Source organism: Chrysochloris asiatica, unplaced genomic scaffold (genome assembly GCF_000296735.1).
Source record: "Chrysochloris asiatica unplaced genomic scaffold, ChrAsi1.0 scaffold00003, whole genome shotgun sequence".
Classification (NCBI taxonomy): domain Eukaryota; kingdom Metazoa; phylum Chordata; class Mammalia; order Afrosoricida; family Chrysochloridae; genus Chrysochloris; species Chrysochloris asiatica.
Window position 1 is genome coordinate 8,531,236 of NW_006408521.1, and position 23,287 is coordinate 8,554,522.

General features: G+C 37.7%; 1 protein-coding gene across 2 annotated transcripts in view; it reads right to left on the reverse strand.

Annotated features, from left to right (window-relative positions):
• Window positions 1-3,697: 3,697 nt before the first annotated feature.
• PRKG1 (protein kinase, cGMP-dependent, type I) overlaps window positions 3,698-23,287 on the reverse strand; it is a 1,720,113-nt gene continuing 1,700,523 nt past the window's right edge. Inside the window, exons 13-18 of one of the 2 annotated variants that reach the window (XM_006831109.1) lie at window positions 14,895-15,036; window positions 13,477-13,640; window positions 9,891-10,013; window positions 9,730-9,792; window positions 7,983-8,049; window positions 3,698-4,982 (exon numbers count right to left, since the gene is read on the reverse strand). In XM_006831109.1, coding sequence (XP_006831172.1) covers window positions 4,884-4,982; window positions 7,983-8,049; window positions 9,730-9,792; window positions 9,891-10,013; window positions 13,477-13,640; window positions 14,895-15,036 — 658 coding nt within the window. In that variant the 3' untranslated portion in view covers window positions 3,698-4,883. The remainder of the gene's footprint in view (window positions 4,983-7,982; window positions 8,050-9,729; window positions 9,793-9,890; window positions 10,014-13,476; window positions 13,641-14,894; window positions 15,037-23,287) is intronic. The other variant, XM_006831110.1, reaches the window with a different exon arrangement.

A 23,287-nucleotide genomic window follows, 5' to 3' on the forward strand; every position in this document is an offset into this window, starting at 1 on the left:
TATCTGTACTTACTTTACTGTTCACATTGGATGGCATGATACTATCCTCAATGAATTCTTTAAGCTGCTGTATTAATTTTATATTGTTGTTGTTGTTTAGTGCTGTTGAGTTGATTCCGACCCATAGCAACCCTGTATAGGGTTTTCCAAGGAGCAGCTGGTGAGCCTGAACCACCGACCTTGCAGTTCAAATGACTTTGCAGTCTGACACATTAGCCCACAGTGCCACACTCATATTGTTTCATGAAGAATGCTTGGGTTATCAGTTATTTTCTACATGGCATTTCAATTCTAGTATAATATACCAATTCTTCTACTTTTGAATCTTGTCTGGAATTAAACATCAACTAAGTTCAAAAGTAATTATTTCTTTTTATTTCAACTCTATAAAGTATACAACAGGCACTCGGCAATTACAGCTGCAGGAAAAATACAGAGCAAATCAAAGCAGGATAAGTTTATGAAAAAGTTTTTAATCTACATCAAAAGAGTGCAAGTGGTCAACGACCATTTGAAGACAGTTGTTGCATCTGACTAACAAAGGACTCTTTCATGTAGAACAAATTGTAAGAGGACAAATAACCACAGCTGTGAGGATACAAAAGAACTGACAAGTTTAAAAACATCATACATTGAAATCAATCTAATAGATGATACTTAAAGAAATGTCCCTTTACTTGGAAAGCCCAAACTACTGAGTCCTCGCCAATGTCTCAGAGCTCTGTCTTTTGATGCATGGGCAGGCAAAGCGGAGGGCTAACAACACACTTTCAATGTCTAACTTTCTAGTTCTGTTGAAAACTTGCTTCATAAATGATTTGCATATACAAGAACTCAGAGAAAGCATCCTGTTTTGTTGAGTGGTGCACCAAAGTACTTTTTCATCATTGGTTTCAGAATGAGCTGTGGGTAGCAGTCAAGTTTCCAATTTTCCATTTGAACCATTGTTAATGGAGTCTGATAAACGAGATACGTTAGAACTAGACTGCACTATTTTTTAAACTGAATCTGCACAGCTTAGCAAAACAGGAATACCTGTATACAGACTGATAGTATGTCATATATTAATTTGACCTGCACATACATTTATACATTTCACAGAAATGATGCTGTATCTCATTAACAGATACACAGCTCTGGTACACTGAACAGAAATAAGAGAACAACTTCATCATTTCTGTAATTAATTCATCAGTATTATATAATAAAGGCTTATAAATTGTTAGCAGAAAGAACTGTAAAACGCAGCAAGCTAAGAAAGGACAACATTTTGAGGTGTGTTTGTCTCTGTCATGCAGCATAACACCAAATTTGTTTGTTTGTTTTTTAAATAGGATGCCATGAATTTAAGGCACTTGCAACAATGCCAGATAGCCAGGTCATGTTCTAAACTATGGGACAGATGAATAACAGTACAGTTGACTTACGTAACTTTCAATAATACTGACAATAATGACATTAATTCAAGTCTACTTGGACCTAAAAACATTATCCAATACAAATAAAATGAAATAATAATGCTGTGAAACACTAAAAAAAAGTTTTATGTACCACAAATATCACACAAAAATATCTATTTACATAAATATTTGTCTGTGGTCCTATTGCAAAATAAAACATTATGGATAATGCACAGATTACCTCTACTGTATGAAATCGATTCTAATGTCCTTGTTCTCAATATTATAGCTGACTTCTTTAAATTTAAGTTCACCATCAGTTCAGTCATTTAGAAATGAAATAAGAATTCAATAGATGAGTTTATGTAATTATGCATGCGTAATTCACACGCACTTCCCATAATTATATGTATAAAATTATCACATGTAAAGAATAATCAAAATAGATGTGTTTAAATGCCATGTGGATCTGATTTCTATCTTAAGGTGAAAGAAGTTATGAACATAAAACTCATTTATACCATTTATCCAGAATTTTTTTCTAACGTATTCTGTCCATCTTAAATATTATGATGCTACTTTCCATGGCAGACGTCAGTTCTCCTGTGAGTCAAGACACACAGAAAGCCCTTATTTCTCATACTGGAAGTATTAACAAGAAAGTCGGTTAACAAATCAAACAAGTGAGCACATTTCTAACTTATCTGGCGCATGAAAAAATCAGAAATAAAGAGAGATGCATTTTATGAACTGACCATGAATTTTAGCCCTAGTGTCTTTATTAAGACAAGATTGAAATCCTTAAAATTCAATGCTGAAAATTAGATGAATGTTTTCTGTTAGTATTTCTTGGAAGATGTAGTTCACCTTTTATTTTCTGGTGATTGCTTTAGACGTTTCAATGCAATGCCACGTGTGAAACAAACAGAGATGCCGTGGGAGAAACAATCTACAGTTACACTGTGCTGAATGCTACTTCTTCCTTCTCAAGAGAACATGTACATCTTACTTGTCTTAGACTTGAACCATGGTTGCAAAACCTACAGTAAGGTTTATCTTTGGGGCTTTTGTGGTATCTGAAAAGTTGCAGGGGCAGATTCTTTTATATAATAATGGTTGTTGTTGTTGAGTGCTGTTTGGTCAGTTCCAACTCATAGCAACCCTATATAGGGTTTCTGGAAATCAGCTAGTGGGTTTGAACTACCGACCTTTGGATTAGGAGTCCAGTGCTTATCCTACAGGTAAATTTAATATTCTAGCAAATTCCTAGACAAACTTCTAACATGCCTAAAGCACACTGTTTATTTATAAAAATTTCTGAACCTTGATTATAATTGCTGGAAATATATTTTTTAAAGATCAGTTTTGGAAGTTAATATAAAGCTTCTGAAATGGCATTCAAATTTAGGTATTCAGTTGGTATGTTTAATTATCTGTAGAAGAAAGAGATTATCTTGGGGGACTAGACCACTTTTGAAAAAGAGTTTAAGCGGGGGAAACTCCAGCAACACCAGAGTAGCAAAAACATCTCAGAATCAAAGTTTAAATTGAACTTTTTTCTAATTACATAAAAGATACCCTTAGTATATTTTTGCCCTTAGCTATTTTATCCTACCAGTGCTTTTTTTAGTAGTACATTCTGATAAAACATTATATGCTAATGTGGTCTTGAATATAACAGATTTTAAATATTACAATATATACCTTCTTGACTATGGTATGATGATCTTTTGGGACTTCATTCCCCCCTCCCCCCAAGAAATATCTACAGGTAGTTGATTTTGCTACAACTGTGCAATGGAAAAAAGCAAATCTCTATTCAATATTCCACATTCCTACACAGTTCTAAATGCAGATGACAGCTTATTATGCTGTGCTTACCTAAACAGGTCTGATGCTATCGTCCAGTAGAACCTCCAAATAGCCTTGCTCCTTACAGCAGCTAATAGTCACTCTGCCTGCCAAAAAAGGACTCCGTTTAAACTATTAATTCTTTTCCACATATGAAATAGCAAATCAGTTTGATGTTTCCAAATCTAGTCTTTGCAGGCTAGTATAAATTTTCAGAATTGTAATATCGCTGTTCTTATTTAGCTAAAGTTTCTTTTTAAGAAATCAGTTCCCTGCATGGCCCCTTCCTACTTGCGCACACCCATGTACTCATGCTAGCTCACTCACTAATAGATCATCAGCACCTGGTCAGGTTCTTGTCTTGCTCCCTGACCTTACATACGGAAGGCTCCTTAGCTGCTAGATCTTAATCACTTTGACTTTGTGCTTTCATTATTTGATTTACATTTTGGTTCAGGCCTAAGACAAGAAGCTAATTCAAATTGGTTTTTAAACTACCTTGCTCCCTCAAGCCTATAAGTGAAATCTGACAGGAGTTTGGTTTTAACAAATTTAGTGAAAATGATTGATTCTCTGGCTACGTGTGTAATGGTTAGATTTTGCGTTGTCTGTTCAGACACTGACATTTACAGATGAGAGATATACATAGCACCTATATCGTTGTTGTTTTTTAATTTTTATTTTTGGATGGGTCTTAATCTTGCCCCACCCCACCCCACTGTCAAGGGTTTATTTTTATAAAAGGGAATATTTTAAGCCTCAGTTTGAGGGCATGTTGGGTAATAAGTAAAACCAATTGGCTGCTAGTCATTTCTTTCCAGGACTATCTTTAAGCACACTATTGTAAAGAACATGAAAATGGATTTATTCATTCCTTTGTGTTCCACTCTATCATGCCAATTAATCAAGAAGAAACAAACAAATATCATGCACTTTTTCTAATCCTCAGTGAAAACACATACATATCTGCGATGAGAGCTCTCAGCAGAATCCATAACAGTTGTGCTTTTATCGTATCAATTTTTAAAATCTGTCAGAAAGAAAAGGTAACATTCAGTCTCGTCATCAGCACTACTGGAAAATAAAACTGTGAAACTTCTAGCACTGGTTTGACATGAATCTGTGACCAACAGATGTATGGTCCTCTTTCATACGATCTATACACTGGCTTGCAGTAATATATCCCACAATTCTCATTTGAAGAAAAGGAATAGCCCAGGTTCTGTATCACAGTAATCCATCGTACCCAATATAGTGTACTTTGATCTTACTGATAATTCTAGCAAGTTCTAGACTCATACTGGATTGAAGTACTTCTTACTGTCTTTCTAATTATAATCAGAGCAAAGCAAGATCATTACAACAACAGAAAACATCTCTTCACTGGTGACAGGCTTTGCTTCAGGACCACCATGTCAACTGCTATTTTAGAATCAAACAGAAAACAGGTAAAACGCACTACTGTCATCTAAGCAATAAGTCCTAATGCCACTGTAGTTACTGGAGCAGCATCGATCAAAGGCATCATGGTGACCCCGAGCACAAATCTTCCCCCTTTCCCTCAGGTATGCTGGCAGCTATGTCTCAGAAAAAGCTGTCTTCAGCAAGGCAGAAGCAGGTCAGAGAAATGCATTAGAAGTCTATGTCCCATCCTGAGTTGTCATCCGGTGGTGGTTCATCATTGTCCTCAGGGAAGCTGTCAAAATTGCTTGTGTCTGTAGGTGATGCAACCTGCAAGCAAGACAGTATGAATAGCAAATGAATTTCTTGCATCTGATTTTTCAGTACAACCACAAGCTAGATTAAAAAAGAAAACAAACACACAATAAGGATCAACTCCTGGTTTATTCACTCTCCATTCAGTGACTATTTTTTTAGTGTCTACTGTATAACAGGAATTATGCTTTGTACTGATGGTAACAGTGATGCCTAAAAATAGGCACAGTTTGCCTTTATGGAAATCACTTTATTCTAGTAAAGAATAAATTGTATGATTAAAATAAATAGTCAGAAAAATTGATGTAGAATTACAAACCTTGGTTAGTGCTATAAAGAAAACATAAAAAGTGTCCGCAGAGTATAGTAGCATGATCAAAGAAAGTCTGTTTGAGAAAGCATTATTTTAAGCCTGAGAATTTAAGAGTTCAAAAAGAGGTTACATTACACCTTCCCAGAAGTGGGAGAGAACTTAATGCTCTGGAATGAACAAGAGGCCAGTGCGGCTGCTGTCAAAGGGGAGAGGTCACTAGAATGAGGTGAGGCTGTGAAATACTCAGGAGCTAGGTTCTGTAGGGCTTTGTAGGCCACAGGAAAGACTTTGTGTTTCTAAGTATGAAAAGCCAGTTGTAAAGTCAAGTAAAAGTTTCTGTATTCTGTAGATCAGTAAGAGTAAATGCAATGAAGATGAATGCTTTAGTTCTTATATCCCATAATTAAAAAAATATTTATTCTGGAAAAAAATTGGCATTGAATATTGTTGTTGTGAAGTGCCATAGAGTTGGTTCTGGCCCATAGCGACCCTGTGTAGGGTTTCTGAGGAGCAGCTGGTGAGCTTGAACCTCTGACCCTGCAGTTCAAATGGCTTTGTGGTTTGGCGCATTAGCCCACAGCGCCGCACCAGGACTCCCCATTGAATACTACTACTGCCTTAAAAAAAAAAAAAAAAAAAAAGAAGTCCCTGATAATAGTTCTGTTTAGTTTAAAATTTATCCCTCCAAGTTTCTTACTCTTCTAAAATAAAAATTCCTTACATACAATAAACATCTGCAATGTGAAATGTAGGTAATGCTTTATATTTGTTTTGCTTGTGAATAAATGTAAATATAAGGACAGAAATACACCTTAGAAGATGAGAAAATGTTTCTGTATAAAGAGCAACGTGAAGTGGTGTATTATTGAATATGTCTCCTCTCGCCGTAGACTTGTAATTCCCACAAAGCAGGATGTTTGCCCTGCTGAATCTAGCTAAACGAAGGTGGGAGAAAAAGCTGACAGGATGATCTGATCAAGCTGTCAGTGGTTAACAGAGTTTATTGTAATTGTAAAAACCTGGAGCTCAAATGTCTCTAAAATGAGGCATCTCAGAAACACGAGGAGGGGGTCTCGCTGCTGTCAGAGAAGAAGCCCCAGAAAGGCAGCACATCTTTGGATCCTGAGCTCCCTGCCCAATGCACCTCCTCAGCCCAGGGACAGAAAGCGGTTAATACCAGACGGGTGGGTGGCAGAGGAGACAGAGCAGCAGCGGAACCAGGAGCTGTATCACAAGACAGACTGATGGGTTTACCAGCCTGCAGAGCAAACAGTTGAGCTGGTAACTTTGGGCAGAGGTTTAAGGTGGAGTGATGTGTCCCATGGGCTTAGCAGCAGCCCTGAGAAAGCTTTTTTTTTAACATTGCCCAACCAGAGAGAAGCCAGCCTGTGGACCTGGCTTAGGGGGCGCTGTCCCAAACAACTGTGCCCTGAGCATTTCTGACCCTGAATTGTACTCTGCTAAATTCCCAACATACTCATGTATATTGTCTGAGTTCTGTGTGGCCAATGCAATGATTCAGAAAACCTAACTTAAGAGAGCGCTGTGGGAAGACTAGTTGGTAGCAGTTTTTGCAGGCAGTCTTCAGTTAGTCTTACAAAAAGGAAGCATGAAATGAAGAGCCCAGTACCCAAAAGCACTCCTTTGTTTCTTACTATGATGTAGCACAGGTTATTAATTAGCTATGGTATTAAATGCATGTAGTAAATTGAAATGTTTCCCACTTACACAGTGTAAACACTTAACTCACTTAATGAATTGGCTTATTAAAATAAAACCTGATATATCTGGAAAAGAGACTGTCAAAAAAAATCATTTTCTTTTAGAAACTGATGATAGACTAAAATAATGCCTAGAAATACCATCAAGAAATATGAGCAAAGAGAGTAGGAACTATGTGGGAAGTATAAATGAGGAGGTCTTTAAACTGGTTCCTCCCGATTCAGTCATTGCTGATGAAACAAAACTTGGCACAGATTTGACCTTTAAAAATGTGGGTGGACCAGAATGGCAACCTGAACAGGAAAGACTCTGGGTAACCATCCTGCTAGAAACTAAATCACTCTTCTTAAAAACAAGGGCAGCAAGCACACTGCATAGCAACCAAATCTCTTGACCAGAAGAGCTGGAAATGGCACTGCCTGGCTCAGACTGAAATCATTACCTAATGCAAAACCACGGAGAATCAGGACTGAGCCATGTTGACAGATAACCTTAACAATCACATCCAGCCTTACTCTCACCTTACACACAGGCAATCATTACTGACACATGTCTGTTGTTAATGCATAAAATAGTCAAATGGCAGATTTTTAACTATGAAAGAGTCTATGAAAATTGGAATGAAAAGATAGTGCAATTTTTCCATAAGCTTTTCGATGCTCCCTCATGTTGTCTTAAGTGTGAGATGCTGGATAAGGAGAGAGTCGCTAAGTGAGGAGTCATTTATAAAAATGGACAGTAATTCATAAAATGCAAAAGCATGTGTTAAAATGAATAGCTAGCAAAGTCAAATGAAAAATGTATATGGAGCAACTGTCCCTAATGTATCTATCTTGAAGCAGCATATATCATTATCTTAATGTGGCGCATCCATAGTTTCTTTAATCTGATCAAAAGATAAAGCTTGAAAAGTACTATCTTTGATGACTGATAAAAGCCCATCAAGTGTCAGATATTTACAAACCGGAAAGTTTACTTACACTTGGTATTATGGGAGGTGTCAAGGTGCCTTTTCGTAAGCCTTCCCAATTAAAACCCTCAAACCATCTAGGAGCAGGGTGGGGAAAACAAAAATAAAACATGCAGACAGTTAAAAGCATTTCACCTTAGCTGAAACCTCATTGCAATAGATACATACATATGATTGATGGAATACAGTTAGCAAACATTTTCAATGTGTCAATCAGGCATGCAAGTAGGGGGAAAAATAACTTTTCTATCTTTATCACTGAGTCAGTTAACCAACCTTGACCTTTCTCTATATATTGGTCTCGATGTATCCACTTATGTAGTCTAGTTTTCTCCCTTTTTTCTTTACATAAAAAAAAAAAAAAAGATATTTCATATATAACTTCTCTGTAAAAATGCGGTCCAAACCATACTACGGGTTTTTGTTTTGTTTTCATTTGAAAGGTTTTCACCAGTAGCAGATGTTTGCATTACATTCTTAGTAGACCTTTCCACCTTGTAGATATTTTTAGCTGCTTTGGTAAATAGGTTCCTTTGATGGGAAAGTGTATTTCCTATGAATATTACACACATAGATTAATAGAGAAAAAGCTATTAGGGCTTAGTTTAGCTCTGGAACATTCAGTCAACATAGGTTGTTGTTGTTAAGTACCTTCACGTCGGTTCTGACTCATAGCAACCCTATATAGGGTGCGAAGGAGCTGCTGGTGAGCTTGAACTGCTGACCTTGCAGTTCAAAAGGCTTTTGCAGTCCAGCGCATTAGCCCACAGCACCACACCAGGACTCCAGTCAACATAGGTAAGGTCTGATAGTTAAGATGCTGTTGTTGTTGTAAAGTGCCACGGAGTCAGTTCCAACTCATAGTGACTCTCTATAAAGTTTCCGAGGAGCAATTCATGGGCTTGAACCACCAACCTTGTGGTTTGCAGTTCAGTGCTTATCCTACAGTGCCACATCAGGAGACTCCCATTATATTATCTAAATTAAAAAATGGTTGAAAAATCATTTTGACTTTTGTCTAGGAAATGAGGCATAATAATGTAGAAGGTTTTTGTTTTTAATTTTCCTACAGATAACAGAATTTGAGAAAAGAAGACACAGCTCCTCCTTATGCTTTTGTTATTGTGAGTTGCTGCTGAAATTAGAAAACATAAAGTGTGACTTAGTGTATACTGGGCGAAGTTGAATTTAGTGACTTCAGTGACTATACAGGGTCAGATATATCTAAATCAACTTATTTTTTAAAAAAATAATTAGCCTACACTCTGTTTGGATGTTCCTAGTGATACAAGGCTTAAGCGCTTGGCTGCTAACCAACGGGTTGACGTCTTGAGCCCACATAGACCATCCCTGGAGTCCTGGTGTGGCGCTGTGGGATAAAACACTAGACCACAATGTCAGTTTGAACCAAAAGGATGTTGGTTCAAACTCACCAGCCTCTCCTCGGAAACCCTGGAGAGGGTAGCTACGAGTCGGAACAGGCTTGATGGCACTTAACAACTACAACAGACCATCCTCAGAAGCAAAGACCTGGTGATCTGCTTCCATGAGATCCTAGAAAACCTTATAGGGCAGTTCTACTCATCACAAAGGTTCTTTATGAGTTAGAATAGATGTCAGGCACCTAACAACAATATGCAAATTTTATAAATTATAGAGTCACTAACTTCTGCTTTTAAAAAACAACACCCTAGGGAAATGCATGTCAGATTTTCTGAACTCTCCTAAACCTAAAGGAAAAAGGAAAAAATGCTTACTTGTGCTTTTGAATGTCTTTCACTCCATTTTTCAAATTCCCTAATCTTTCGGATGGATTGTCCCTGTAAACAAAATAGCAAATGATGAGGAATCTTTAAAAAAAAAAAAAAAAAAGTAGACATTACAATTTTTTCAAAAGTAATGTGGTGGAAATACTCACCTGCATAGTTTTTTAATTAAATTAGCAGCATTTTTGGCAATCTTCTTTGGAAATTCTATCATATCAATCCCCCTCAAAATGATGTTATAGGTTTTCATAGGATCTGGGCCAGAGAAAGGTGGGCTACAAGATTTTAAAAAAACAGGAAAAGAAATTTTATTTTTATTTTCTAAATAATAAAACTTAATTTTTTAAGTTCCACAAACTATACAATTCTATTTGTGAGCTTATTTTAGTAGTGATATATGGCATAAAACCTGGATTAATAGCAAAACATGTGAAGGGTTATCTTAGCAAAGCCACCATGCGGGTCAAGTTTGTCTGCTGTTCCTGTCATTTCTCTTTAGTGCTGCTGGCTGACCTCTTTCTTACCTTCTTCTTGTCCCTGGTCATTCCAGATGCCACTTTCCTCTAGTTCGCTAGCCCTTCTTCACACTTTATGACATACTGATTAACTTCGGATGAAGTTCTAAATCCTAATTACGGACTACAAGGACATCAGTAATATGACCCCCAACTCAAAGCATCATCAACTTCCCTCACTTGATCCAATCACAACGACCTTCTGTCTGCTCCTTTAACAACCAAGCAATTTCCCACCTCCTAGTGCTGTGCATACTGATGTCTAACACCCCATTTATCAAGTCCAAATTGAAGTATAAAGGCCCACTATATGTGTGTGTGTCTATATATATACATACACACACACACACACATACATATAGAGCTCTGGTAGTGTAGTGGTTACAAATCAGACTGCAAACCGCAAGGTCAGCAGTTCGAAACTACCAGCTGCTCTACGGGAGAAAGATGAGGCTTTCTGTTCCCTTAAAGATTTACAGCCTCAGAAACTGTGTTCAGGGTCATTACAGGTCGGAACCGACTCGACAGCATTTAACAACAACAATAACATACATATACATACACACACAAATATATATATATATGTATGTATGTATGTATATGTAAAATGTTAAGTGCTGTCGAGTTGGTTCCGACCAACAGCGACCCTGCATAGGGTTTCAGAGGAGCAACTAGTGAGCTTGAACTGGTAACCTTGTAGTTCAAACCAACTTTACAGTCCAGTACATTAACTGATAGCACGACACCAGGACTCCTATATTACATATGTATTTATACATATATTGTGTGGGGCTGTAGGATCAACACTGGTCTTTAAACTACTTCTCCTGAGGAACAGCTGGTAGTTTTGAACAGCTGTCCCTGAGGTTAGCAGCCCGATTCATAACCACTACGCTACCAGAGCTCCTTTAATGTAGGATTATATATATTATATATACTTTAAAACATAAAAAGTATTTAACAATTTAATTTTGCTAGAAGTTATCAGAGGAGTAAAACTAAAAGGATTGTTGAATTTCATATGTGTTTCTTCACTAATAATACAAACTCCTCAAAGTAAAGAAAAAAAGACTAAGAAATCTAAATTTGGAAGTTTTTTGTGTCTGTTTGTTTCTTAGTATGTACCTACTCTAAACCATATCTGTTGTTGTTAAGATCAAAAACCTAAACCCACAATCCAGTTGTTTCCAACTCACAGACACCCTATAGTGCAAAGTAGAAGTGTCCCATAGCCTTTCAAAGGCTGTCATCTTTACAGAAGCAGACTCAGGTTTTTCTTCCACAGAACAACTGATGGGTTCGAACAGCAAACCTTTAGGTTAGCAGCTGAGGGCTTTAGCCACCAAGATTCCTTGTTGTTGTTAAGTGCTGTCAAGTCGGTTCTGACTCATAGTAACCCTGTATAGGATTTCTGAGGAGTGGCTGGTGAATCTGAACTACCAACCTTGCAGTTCAAATGGACCTTATGACTGAGTGCTTACCCTATAGTGTCACACCAGGTCTCCAACCAGCAAGCGGACTCTGACTTACCTCATAATATAGCGTAGAACTGCCTTATGGCGTTTTTAAGGTTGTAATCTTTATGGGAGAGTTGTGATGTGGTGCTGTAGGATCAGCATTGGGCTGTTTACCACAAGGTTGGTGGTTCAAACCCACCTACTGCACCTTATAAACCCTATACACATTCGCTATGAGTCAGAACTCACTCGAGGGCACTTAACAACAACAACAACTGTTATGGGAACAGAATACCTGATCTTTCTCCTACAGAGTGGCAGGTGGGTTTGCACTGACAACCTTTTGTTTAGCCATCAAATATTTAACCAGGACTTGGTTAACATTTCCTAGGGATTTCTGGTGGTGCAAACAATGATGGACTTCACTGCTGATAAAAAGGCTGACAGTTCACAGCCATCCACTTGCTCCACAGAAAGAAGCCATGGCAATTTGCTTCTGCAAAGATTAAAGCCAAGAAAACCTTATGCTGCCATCAAATTAGCTCCAACTCACGTAGGGTTTCAACAACCAACCTTGCAGTTCGTCCAGTGTTTACACTACAGCTACACGCTCTCTCACATCAATCTACTTGATGGCATTTAACAATAACATCAGCACTGGACTGTGAACCACAGGCTGACAGTTCAAACCCACCACCTGCTCCTTGAAAACCCTATATAGGGACCCTATGAGTAGGAACCAACTCAAAGACACTTACCAACAACAATGCACCTGGCACGCTTCTGCGTGCTTTACGTATCCCCTGAATCTACACAAAGAATCCTGATGCTAAATGACCTAAGTCATTCTCTTGCTTTCACTGTAGCTATTAAGGATAAGCACTGAACTGCTAACCACACGCCATTTTGTCAAGAAATGTTAATAATTCACTGTCTAGATCAAGTTTAAATACTCAAGTGCAACAATTACAATCCTTGAAAGATGACTAATGTTAATCCCGTTATTTTCTTACAAGAACCTTCTCCAGGTCTATATCCTCTCCTTACCCTCTATTTAAGTCATGACTCTCTTGCCTGAAATGCTCCTTCATTTGTTCTCTACTTCTAAGTCTAAATCTTCCCTTAAGGCTAAACTGAGCTTTCGTCTTCTCTTAAACCCTCCGGATCAAGCCCAGACCTCTTTTCTGAACTCAGTAGGTCATGAAGACTCTATTACTCATTGACTTTCGCTTTCCTGTCTATCAGCTTTTCTCTTAGCTATTGGTCTGTGAGTTTATAATCTGCCTCATATCTCATGGTAACCACAATATCTTTTTAGGATGTTATTGGTTATAACATGATTACACTAAAAGCTACAAAACATCCATATTTCATTTAGATACAGTAGCTGCCTAACAGATAATCTCACTTCTACAGACAATTGACTCAAGATGTTTTTATGTGGCCAACACCTCCCTTGTTTCATTACTGGCTAAGTGGCGAGGCTCCAACATCTCATAGGAAGACACTGGATCAATTCCACAATTTCCGTATATGTAAACAATGATCAACAATGATACCAAAAGTTGATATTCAGTGGGTTGCTTTCATCTAGCCCATTTTAGACTTTGCTTTGTAAGTTTCTAGTTATTTGTATAACAAATTATAGTTGGTGCTGAGATGTATTGAAATGCATTTTAAGATGGTCTAATCAGAGGTACAAAGGCAGAAGTGTGCAGCTATTTGCTGGTCTGTTGTTATCAGCAGTTCCCTCTCAATGTCTGTACCTGCCAGTCAGAAGTTCATACATTAGAATTCCCAGGGACCAATAGTCGGCTGAAATGTCATGACCTTTGTTCAGGATGATCTCTGGGGCTACATACTCTGGAGTTCCACAAAAAGTCCATGTTTTCTTTCCAAATCCTATTTTCTTTGCAAAACCAAAGTCCACCTTAAAACAAATGAAGAAAAAAAAAATATTTTTTTCTCATTTAGGATTACGCTTAAAAGCAATAAGGTACTTTGCTGGAATACAATGATAATAATAATAATAATAAAGCTCTGATGTAAGTTATTATAAGGAATCAACTACATTGCAGTCAAACAAAGCTTTTCTGATCAAACTCAGTTTAATAGAAGTTGCAATCTGAGCATAAGATGAAATTCATTAAAAATAAAGCAAACTTCTTTCTAGAAAAACTTTGCATGTTCCATTCTTTTATGCCAATAGAAGTGGGGCATTGAAAAAACAAATGTCTGTTTTACTCAAAATTTTCTAAAGATCAGCTGTACCTTCTTAATATTTTTCCTAGAATATATGAAGAGGCTTCAAAAGTGTATAGAAAAAAGAAAAACGGTTTATGGAAAAACTCAATTATCTTCCAATTCCAATTTTCCACAAACTGCTTGAAATCCCTTCAGGTATGATTTTTGTTGATCGAATGAAATTAACAATTAATTTAGTATTAATAATTTGTGAAGCCATCTTATTGTTGAAGGAGCTGAGAAACAGAGCTATAGAACGAAGGTCTCTTCTCTTGGTAGACATAAACAGAGATAAAATAAAAGTGTATCCGTTATTTTCTAGAAACTTTACTTTTTTTTTTTAACTAAAACAACTTGGCTTAAAACATCAATTAAATGCAGCTGAGTTATTTTCTCAGAAACCCATATGATAAATAAAATTCTACAGATCTAAATCCCATAAAACGTATGTATTTTTTTTAATAAGAGGACTTTCTTTCCATTGTAAATCTTGAGAGCATTTATCAAATTTACTATTATGACCATTATGGACATTGCCTGAAAAGACCATTTTCTCTAATGAGAATCAGTGTTAAATTGAAAATACCAACATTATTTATGGTTTTCCATACTATAAATACTTATTCCCTTTGGATAGCAGAAAGCTGGCCAGAAAGAGAACTGTGAAGCTCTTGTACTGTGTGAACACGTCAGCACGTAGTTCATTAAAGCTTGCTTCCACTAAGTATTATTCATTCAAACATAGCCAACTTCATCTCTTATTATGTTGCATGAATTGCAAAAATAATTGATTGAAAATAGTAATACTAAAACCTGCTTTGACAAAAAGAGCTAAAATTGAAAAGGTTACCCACAATTTTAATGTTAGCAAATGAACACAGCTCTATTAACCAACATTTTAAAGGTTCAGGAAGGAAACCATGTGGAGAAATGTACTAACCAGTTTGGCATAACCTCGATGATCTAGTATGAGGTTTTCCGGCTTGAGGTCCCTGTAAATGATTCCTTTGGAATGCAGATAGGCAAAAGCCTCCACCACACATGCTGTGTAGAATCTGGTTGTAGAATCTTCAAATGAACCTCTGAGATACAGAAAATGGAGTGGAAAGTGTGTGAGGAAATAATTTCTCCCAAAATGTTCTCATCCCACCACTATTCCGGTGCCACAATGTAACCACAGACCCAATGACATGCTGGCTGTGTGGCACTTGATTGACACCGCAGTGCAAGTTCTAAAGCATTCAAGAATCGGCGTAAGCAGGTACCTACTTGCCCTTTTGAGTGTGCTAGTGAAATCTAACTTCCTGAAAGGGGTGAAGAGTCCAATCACACACTGTATTTCACTTACTTATTTTTAACTTTTTATTGGGGTTTGGATGAAAGGTTACCAAGCAAATTACTTTTCCGTTCGGCAATTTATAGACATTTTGTTTCATGACACAGGTTGCAAGCCACAGTGTGTAACAATATTCTTCCCACTTCCTCCCTGTGTTTCCTTTTTCCATTCATCCTTATTTTCTGCCCCTTCCTGCCTTCTCAGCTTTGTTCTGGGGCAAATACTGTTGATTATTCTAAAGCATGCATTCCTCTCTGGTATTATTCATCCCCTTATAGGCCTAATGTTTGGCGGAAAGTTGATCTCCTGAGGAGAGTTTCCAGAAAATCTAAAGGCCACAGACTCACAGGTTCCCCCAGTCTCTCAGACAAGTAAGTCCACTTCAGATACTTACAGACTTCCTCTTACCAGCCACTGTTGTGCCATCAAGTCAGTTCTGACTTATAGCGACCCTGTATAGGGTTTCCAGGAGCAGCTGGTGAGTTTGAACTACTGACCTTGCAGTTCAAACTAACCTTGCAGTCCAGCGCATTAACCTGCTACATCACACCAGGACTCAGCCCACTAGCAATCTGAAAAGGCACAGAATTAAAGCACGGGACTGGACAGAGAATGCAGATTTAAGCCCTGTCTGCCCAGGCTTTGGTTTTTAAAGGACAAGCTTATGAGTTCATACTTGTTTTTGTTTGTTTGTTTTTTTTCTAAATATTGCAGATATGCTTCATGAGAATGTGATTAAAATTAATGTTCTCTTTGGAAATGAAAAATAACAATCTTATTATAAATTATTCTTCTGTTGGTGAAGTGTCTACGTTAGCCAGACGGACCATATCTATTCATTATACAACTGGCTTTTTATAAGTAGGAAGAACTACTTCTTATTAGTAGGAAAAGAAAAGTAGGAAGTATAGATAACTGGAACAGAAAGGTAACTGAAGCAGATTATCCTGGTAGCGTAGTGGTTACGAATCGGGCTGCAAGCCTTAAGGTCAGCGGTTCGAAACTACCAGCTGCTCCGCGGGAGAAAGATGAGGCTTTCTACTCCCGTAAAGATTTACAGCCTCAGAAACCCTGTACAGGGTCGCTATGGGTCGGAACTGACTCAACGGCACTTAACAACAACAAATCCATTAGCTAATTTATAATACTTAGGTAAGCTTTCTCTCTTTGTCTCTCTTTTTCATTATTAGTATGTGCATGTATTTTATATTTAACATACATATTGTTAAGTGCTGTCGAGTAGGTGCTGACTTATAGCTACCCTGTATAGGGTTTTCAAGGAGTGGCTGGTGGGTTTGAACTGCCTACCTTGTGATTCAAACCAACCTTGCAGTCAAGTGTTTATCCTACAGTGTCACACCAGGACTCCTTCCTATATATAATATATATACATATATTTATTTATCTTATGAAGTAATGATAAAGAAAAAAAGACCTGGCGTCTAAGGCTAAATCCTTATGTTACAGGGCAGAATCTTTCTGCTTTAACTGGTTGTTGTTTTTTTTCACAGAATGCCTTAAAGAGACACACTATATTCTATTTCCTTTCTCAACCAGTGAACGTCACTGAATTGTTTTATGGTAATTCAGGAACATTATTAGTGTGAACATCAGCTCTTGAGGTGGCTGTGTTTTAACAGGAGAGACAAGCTCACAGCTGGTTATTTGCTAGTGTGCAACAGAGGACAGCCCTGAAACTTGCTTTCATGATGACATTTTACTTTATAGCATTGCTTCCTCTCAAAATTGAGACATAAAACCTAATTGGACAGTGAAATATGGCTGGATTTTTTTTTTTAATTGTATCAGACTTAAAGCAGCCACCTAAGAAACAGGTTTTTAAAAAAAAACAAAAAAACATAGTGTTATCCCAAAAGGTATAGTCTTCATTTCAACTACTAATGTTGCCTTACTTGTTACTGCCATAATTACCTGTCCCTTCAAAAATAATACCTTTCTTCTGAAATACTATTCAGTAAGTCATAATATCTATTTCTGTTGATACTAACGCGGTAACTCTGATCATAACTAAGATTCTGGTATTTCTGCTCAGCACTGTTATGGAACAGCAGTGAATTTGTAAGAACAAGAGAAACATGATTTGAAAAGAGCTGCTTGCATATTAAGGGACGAAGTGCATGCCTTAGGCCACAACAGCCCACTGGTTTGAAGCTATCCTTGGCAGAGGTCAGAGTACGTAAGCACTGGACTGCTAACTGCTAGGTCGGAAGTTCAAACCTACCACCAACTCCTCAGAAACCCTATACAGAGTCACTATGAGTCAAAACCAATTTGACAGCACTTAACAACAACACTGAAAAAAGACATGAAAGAAATGCCTTGAAAGTCCCCCCTTCATTTTTTTGCCCTTAATTAAGCCAAGAAAAGTATATTTGCCTGTCAAATACAGATGCAAAAATTGCCATTTCATCACCTACCATCAAAATTCTGCTTGCCACCTCCATTATGATGTAAAAGACCAAGAACTGTTCATGTTTGGGTCTTCAGTTCTTGACAACTCTGTTCATTTGTTTCAAGGTTTTTCTGGGCCTGAGCCATTTTGGAATTTAGAGGTTTCCTGGTGTGGAGCTGAGGGTAAATGCACCAGACTGCAAAGCAGTTTAAACTGCAAGGTCGGTGGTTCAAGCTCACCAAGTTGCTCCTTGGAAACCCTATAGAGGGTCACTATGGGTCGGAACCAACTTGATGTCAATTAACAACAACAACAATACTGGTTTACCATTCCTTCAACAACTCTTTGAGTCCTGGTGTGGTGCTGAGGGTTAATGCACTGGACTGCAAAGTCAGTTTGAACCACAACGTCGGTGGTTCCAGCTCACCAGTCGCTAATTGGAAACCCTATACAGGGTGGCTATGGGTCAGAACAGACTCCACGAAACTTAACAACAACGACATGTATAAAGAAATATGCAAATGACTTTAAAAATTAAATAAAATCCTTGTTTCAAATCTGTTTCCATGTTAGGTAAGAAATCAGTACAATATATTCACACAAAATGTTTACCAGCTATGTACTGTCTTATCACTAAACATTTGATGTAGGTAATTTGTGGATTTTTAAATGCACTGTTTTGAAAAGCAGTCACAAAGCACAGCATTAAAGTAACTCAATATGAAAAATTACCACTAGAATTGGAAATGACAATCTAAATTGATCTAAAACAGAAATGAAAGCTTGTTTTATCAACAATTTAAAGAAATAAACCACTTGTCCTATAAAGCTTTTTGAAATAATAAATTATGCCCTGACAGCTATGGCATTTCAATTATAACAAGCAAGAGAGAAGCTCTTACACACTCTTTGGGAATGAGTAATGTAACAATTTCATGGGAAGAATGAGAGGGTCAATTATGCTTACTGATGGACTCAAATTAAAAGCTAATCAAAATGTTTAATCGACTTACAATAAATCTGAATGACAGATTGTAACAAATAAATTCATTCTTTACAATGAGTAATAATCAATGTTGGTAGGTGTGATCAAGTCAGTTTTGACTCAAAGTGATTCTGTACAGGGTTTCTGAGGAGCATATGGTGGATTTGAACTGCCAACCTTGTGGTTAGCGATCCAGTATTTAACCTACAGTGACACACCAGGACTCTACCACATGATCAGTGATTGTATAAATCTATAGTATAATGTAACCTGTACAAATTTATTCCTAATTATTAAATCTGTGAAGCAAACTTATTTTGAAATCAGAAGAATTTTCTGTGAAATGCTTTTAATAGATACCATCTGTTAGGTAATCAAAGCTCCACAAAACAGCTGACATCAAAGAAAATGGATGGGGATGGTCACTCATTATTTTACAAGTCCATCCAGAACAATAAATGACAAGAAGTTGAGACATATATGATTTGCTAACTGTGGTCTCTGAAGAACTTTAAGATTGTTAGTTGTTTTTAGGTGCCATAGAGTCGGTTCCAACTCATAGTGACCCTATGCACAACAGGAAAAAACGCTGTCCAGTCCATTTTTTAAATTATTATTATTGTAAATTGAGTGAAAGTTTACAGGGCAGATCATCAGTTTTACATTCAACAAATTATATACTTTGTTTCATTACAATGATTATAATGCCCTCCATGTATCATCAGTTAACAGTATTTCTCTCTATTCATTTTAGCTCTTTAAAAAACAAATAATTTAAACCACCAAAGGGCACATTATGCAAGCCTGCCTCCTGGCCCCCAGCTCTCAGTCCCTTTCTTCCCATGAATCTAGAGTCCTCAGCTGCTCCCTCTCTCCATGTCCCCATCTCTGCCACCATTTCTGGTGTCGCTGCCTCTCTGGATAGGGTCCTGCATTCTGCTTGTGCTCTTCTCCCTTGATGGTCCTAGGTTCCTGTTTCTGGATTGGAAGATTAACTACTCCCCCGTGTTTGTTACAAAATTTCTACCTTTACAATTGTGACAGTCCCAATTAGTCATGAAAACAATTATTCACTATTCAATCTTACGAATCTTATCCCCATTTCTTTTCTCCAAACCCATCTAGACAAGATGACAGCTATTCAGTGGGGACTCTTTCTTTCCCCCTATACTCTTAAACTAAACTCCCTCTTGAAAACTTCTAAGCCTGCCACTCTGTGCCTTTATTGTCCCTCATTTTAAGTAGCCAGTGTCTAAGTTGCCCATCCCTCTCTATTCTATATACAGAGGGAATATAGTATTGATACTTGATGTGAAGATCCTTCCCTCTCTGTTGGTATTTTGAGCTACTACATCCATGAAAATAGATGAAGTTCCTCAAATTGAAGCAATTTATCCTCATTTCCTTTATCAAAAAATATTGTTTTTTTATCTTCCTCTAGTCAAGTTCTGATTATCAAGCCATAGAGACTAGGTCAAATGGGTACTATCTTACCCAGTCCTTTTTTAACAATTGTTTCTTAACAATTGCCATTCTCACAACTGTTGCAATGCTTGAGCCCACTGCTGCTGCTACTGTGCCAATCCATCTGTTGGGGATCTTCCTATTTGGACTCTCTACTAAGCATGATGTCCTTCTTCAGGTACTGGTCCTTCCCGAAAATCTGTCCAAAGTATGAAACGCAAAATGTGATCATGTTGGCTTCTGAGGAGCACTCAGGTTCTAACTCTTCCAACACAGATTTGTTTGTTTTTCTGGCAGTCCACTCTACTTTTAATGTGTTGTTGTTTTCTTCAACACCATAATTCAAATGCATCCATTTTTGCATTTTTGATTTGCCTTATGCAAAACGTAATTTAATTTCTTGACTGTTGCTTCCAGAAGTCTTGATAGTGGACCCAAGCAAAATGAAGTCTTTGACAAATCTGATCTCTTCTCCATTTATTATGATGTTATTGATTGGTCCCATTGTGAGAACTTTTTGTTTTTTTTTTTTTATAGTGAGGTGCAACCCATACACCAAAAGCTGTGGTCTTTGATCTTTATCAGTAAGTATTTTAAGTCCTCTTCATTTTACTGCATACTGCAGATTGTTAATGAGTCTTCCTCCAATCCTAATGTTAAATTCTTCATATAATCCAGCTTCTTGGATTATCTGCTTCGCACACAGATTGGATAACCATGGTGAATGAATACAACCCAGATGCACATCTTTCCTGACTTTAAACTATTTAGTATCCCCTTGTTCTGTTTTAATGGATTGCTTCTTGGCCTATACACAGATCTTTAGTAGAAAACATTAACATATGCTTTGAATCATTCTAATAATTGAAATGTTAGATTGTTGTTGCTGTAAGGAGTTATTGCTTCAGTTTCACCTTAAGCAACAAAAGAACAAACACTGCCTGGTCCTACACCACCCTCACAATCATTGCTATGTCTGAGCCCACAGCAATGATCTCCGTCACTCTGTCAATCCATTTTCTCCTTTTCACTGACTCACTACTGGGTGGGACCAATGCGATGGCACTTAACAACAACTACTTTATCAAAAATGATATCCTTCTCCATGGACAGATCCAAAGTATGAGAGATAAAGTATTAACATCCTCTCTTCAAAGGAGTATTCTGGCTGTACTTCCTTCAGGACAGATTTTTTTCATTCTCTGAGGGTACATTCAATATTCTTCCCCAACAACATAATCAAAAAGCACCTATTCTTTTTCAGTTTTCCTGATTCTTTGTACAACTTTCACATTTCTATGAAGCAACTGAAAATACTGTCACCTTAGTCCTCAAAGTGGCATCTTTGTTTCTTAACACTTTATTTATTTATTTTTGTTATATAAATTAACCCATTTATTACAGGCTAGAAAGGTTTACGTGGTGGAGCTTCTACTGGTCTTTCAGTTCCTTCAGTCTTCTATGGCGGACTTTACTGTGACTGGGCAGGTGGTGTTGTCGGTCCAGGCACCACCAGCCACCGTTTTCATACAGGAACCACAGTACCAGAGCCCCACAGCTCATCTCTTCATTTTGGTTTTGTCGCAGAAGAAACAAGTGTACTTGGCATGCTGGCTGATTTCAATTTTCTTCACCATTTTCCTGAGGGAGGCGCCATAACGGGTCCCATATTAACTGACGATTCCGACCTTCTTGGTACGTTTAGCCATCTTGTCGCCACCTAGTACTGCAAAATCAGCCACTCCTCTCCTTTTGTTACCAAACATTTACATTTACCTTTCCAACACTCACTGTCAGACCTGACAGCAATCATTTGCTATTGAACCACGAGAGTCCTATCCCCTTTTCCATCCAGACAGGTTGGAAACAATTCAGTGGCAATTCTACCTTTCCCTGCATCCTCTGCAGCTAGGTTCCCTATTGAAAGCTTGTAAGCCAGTCACTTCTTGCCTTTGTAGCCCCCCATTTTGGGTAGCCAATGTCTAAGTTGCCCATCATTGTCAACCCTGTATACCAAGGGGATGGTAATGATCCTCACTGTAGAGGTTTGTCTGCTCCTTTGTCATATGGCATCCAAAAGCATAGATCAAGTCCAACCACTTGTAGTAGGTTACTTTTTTTTTTTTTTAATAAGGAACTCTGGTAGCACAGTGGTTTCAAATTGGCCTGCTAATCTCAAGGTCAGCAGTTCAAAACTACCAGCCATTCCGCAGGAGAAAGATGAAGCTTTCTGCTCCCGTGAAGATTTACAGCCTTGGAAACCCTGTATAGGGTCTCTATGAGTTGGAACTCACTCCACAGCACATAACCACCACCCCATCATGCTTCTTTATATAGTTAAGCTTTTTGGATAATTTGTTCATCATATATACTAAGTATGGTGAAAGACAACATGGATGAACCTGGCAGACATTATGCTGACTGGAATTAGTCAATCGCAAAAGGACAAATATATGAGACTTACGTTGTAAAAAGTTAAGAAAACGTTTTCTTAATAAAAGGAACAACCTTTGATGGCTATGGGGGGTGGGAGGAGGGAAAATCATTCACAGGCTGGAGGCAGACACATGTTAACATGGATGACAATGTACAAGAGGGAGAGATGCAATAAAGTGAATAGAGGTAAATACTGTTGGCACATGGGGGTGATTGCAATCATTGTAATGATGCAAAGTACAAGATATGTTGAACATAAAACTGATGATCTACTCTTTAGATCTTCACTCAATTCATAATAAAAAGTTACAAAATAAACAACCAATAAATCTTGAAAATAAAATCCTGACACACACCTGTCCTGATTCTAACCCCCCCACACACACACACCCGTTCCCCCTTGTTGTGTTAGAATGACTGCCTTTTGGTAAATGCACAGGTTCTTCACGAGCACAGTTGTCTGCAATTCCCATTTTTTGCAATGTTATTCACAGTTTCTTATGACCCACACAGTCATTAGACTAGATCATACACTGTTGCTGTTGCTAAGTGCCATCAAGTTGATTCGGACTCATAGCAACCTGTATAGGCTTTCCATGGAGTGGCTGGTGAGCTTGAACTGCCGACCTTGCGGTTCAAAACAACCTTGCAGTCCAACACATTAACCCACAAAGCCACACAAGGACTCTGATTACACAT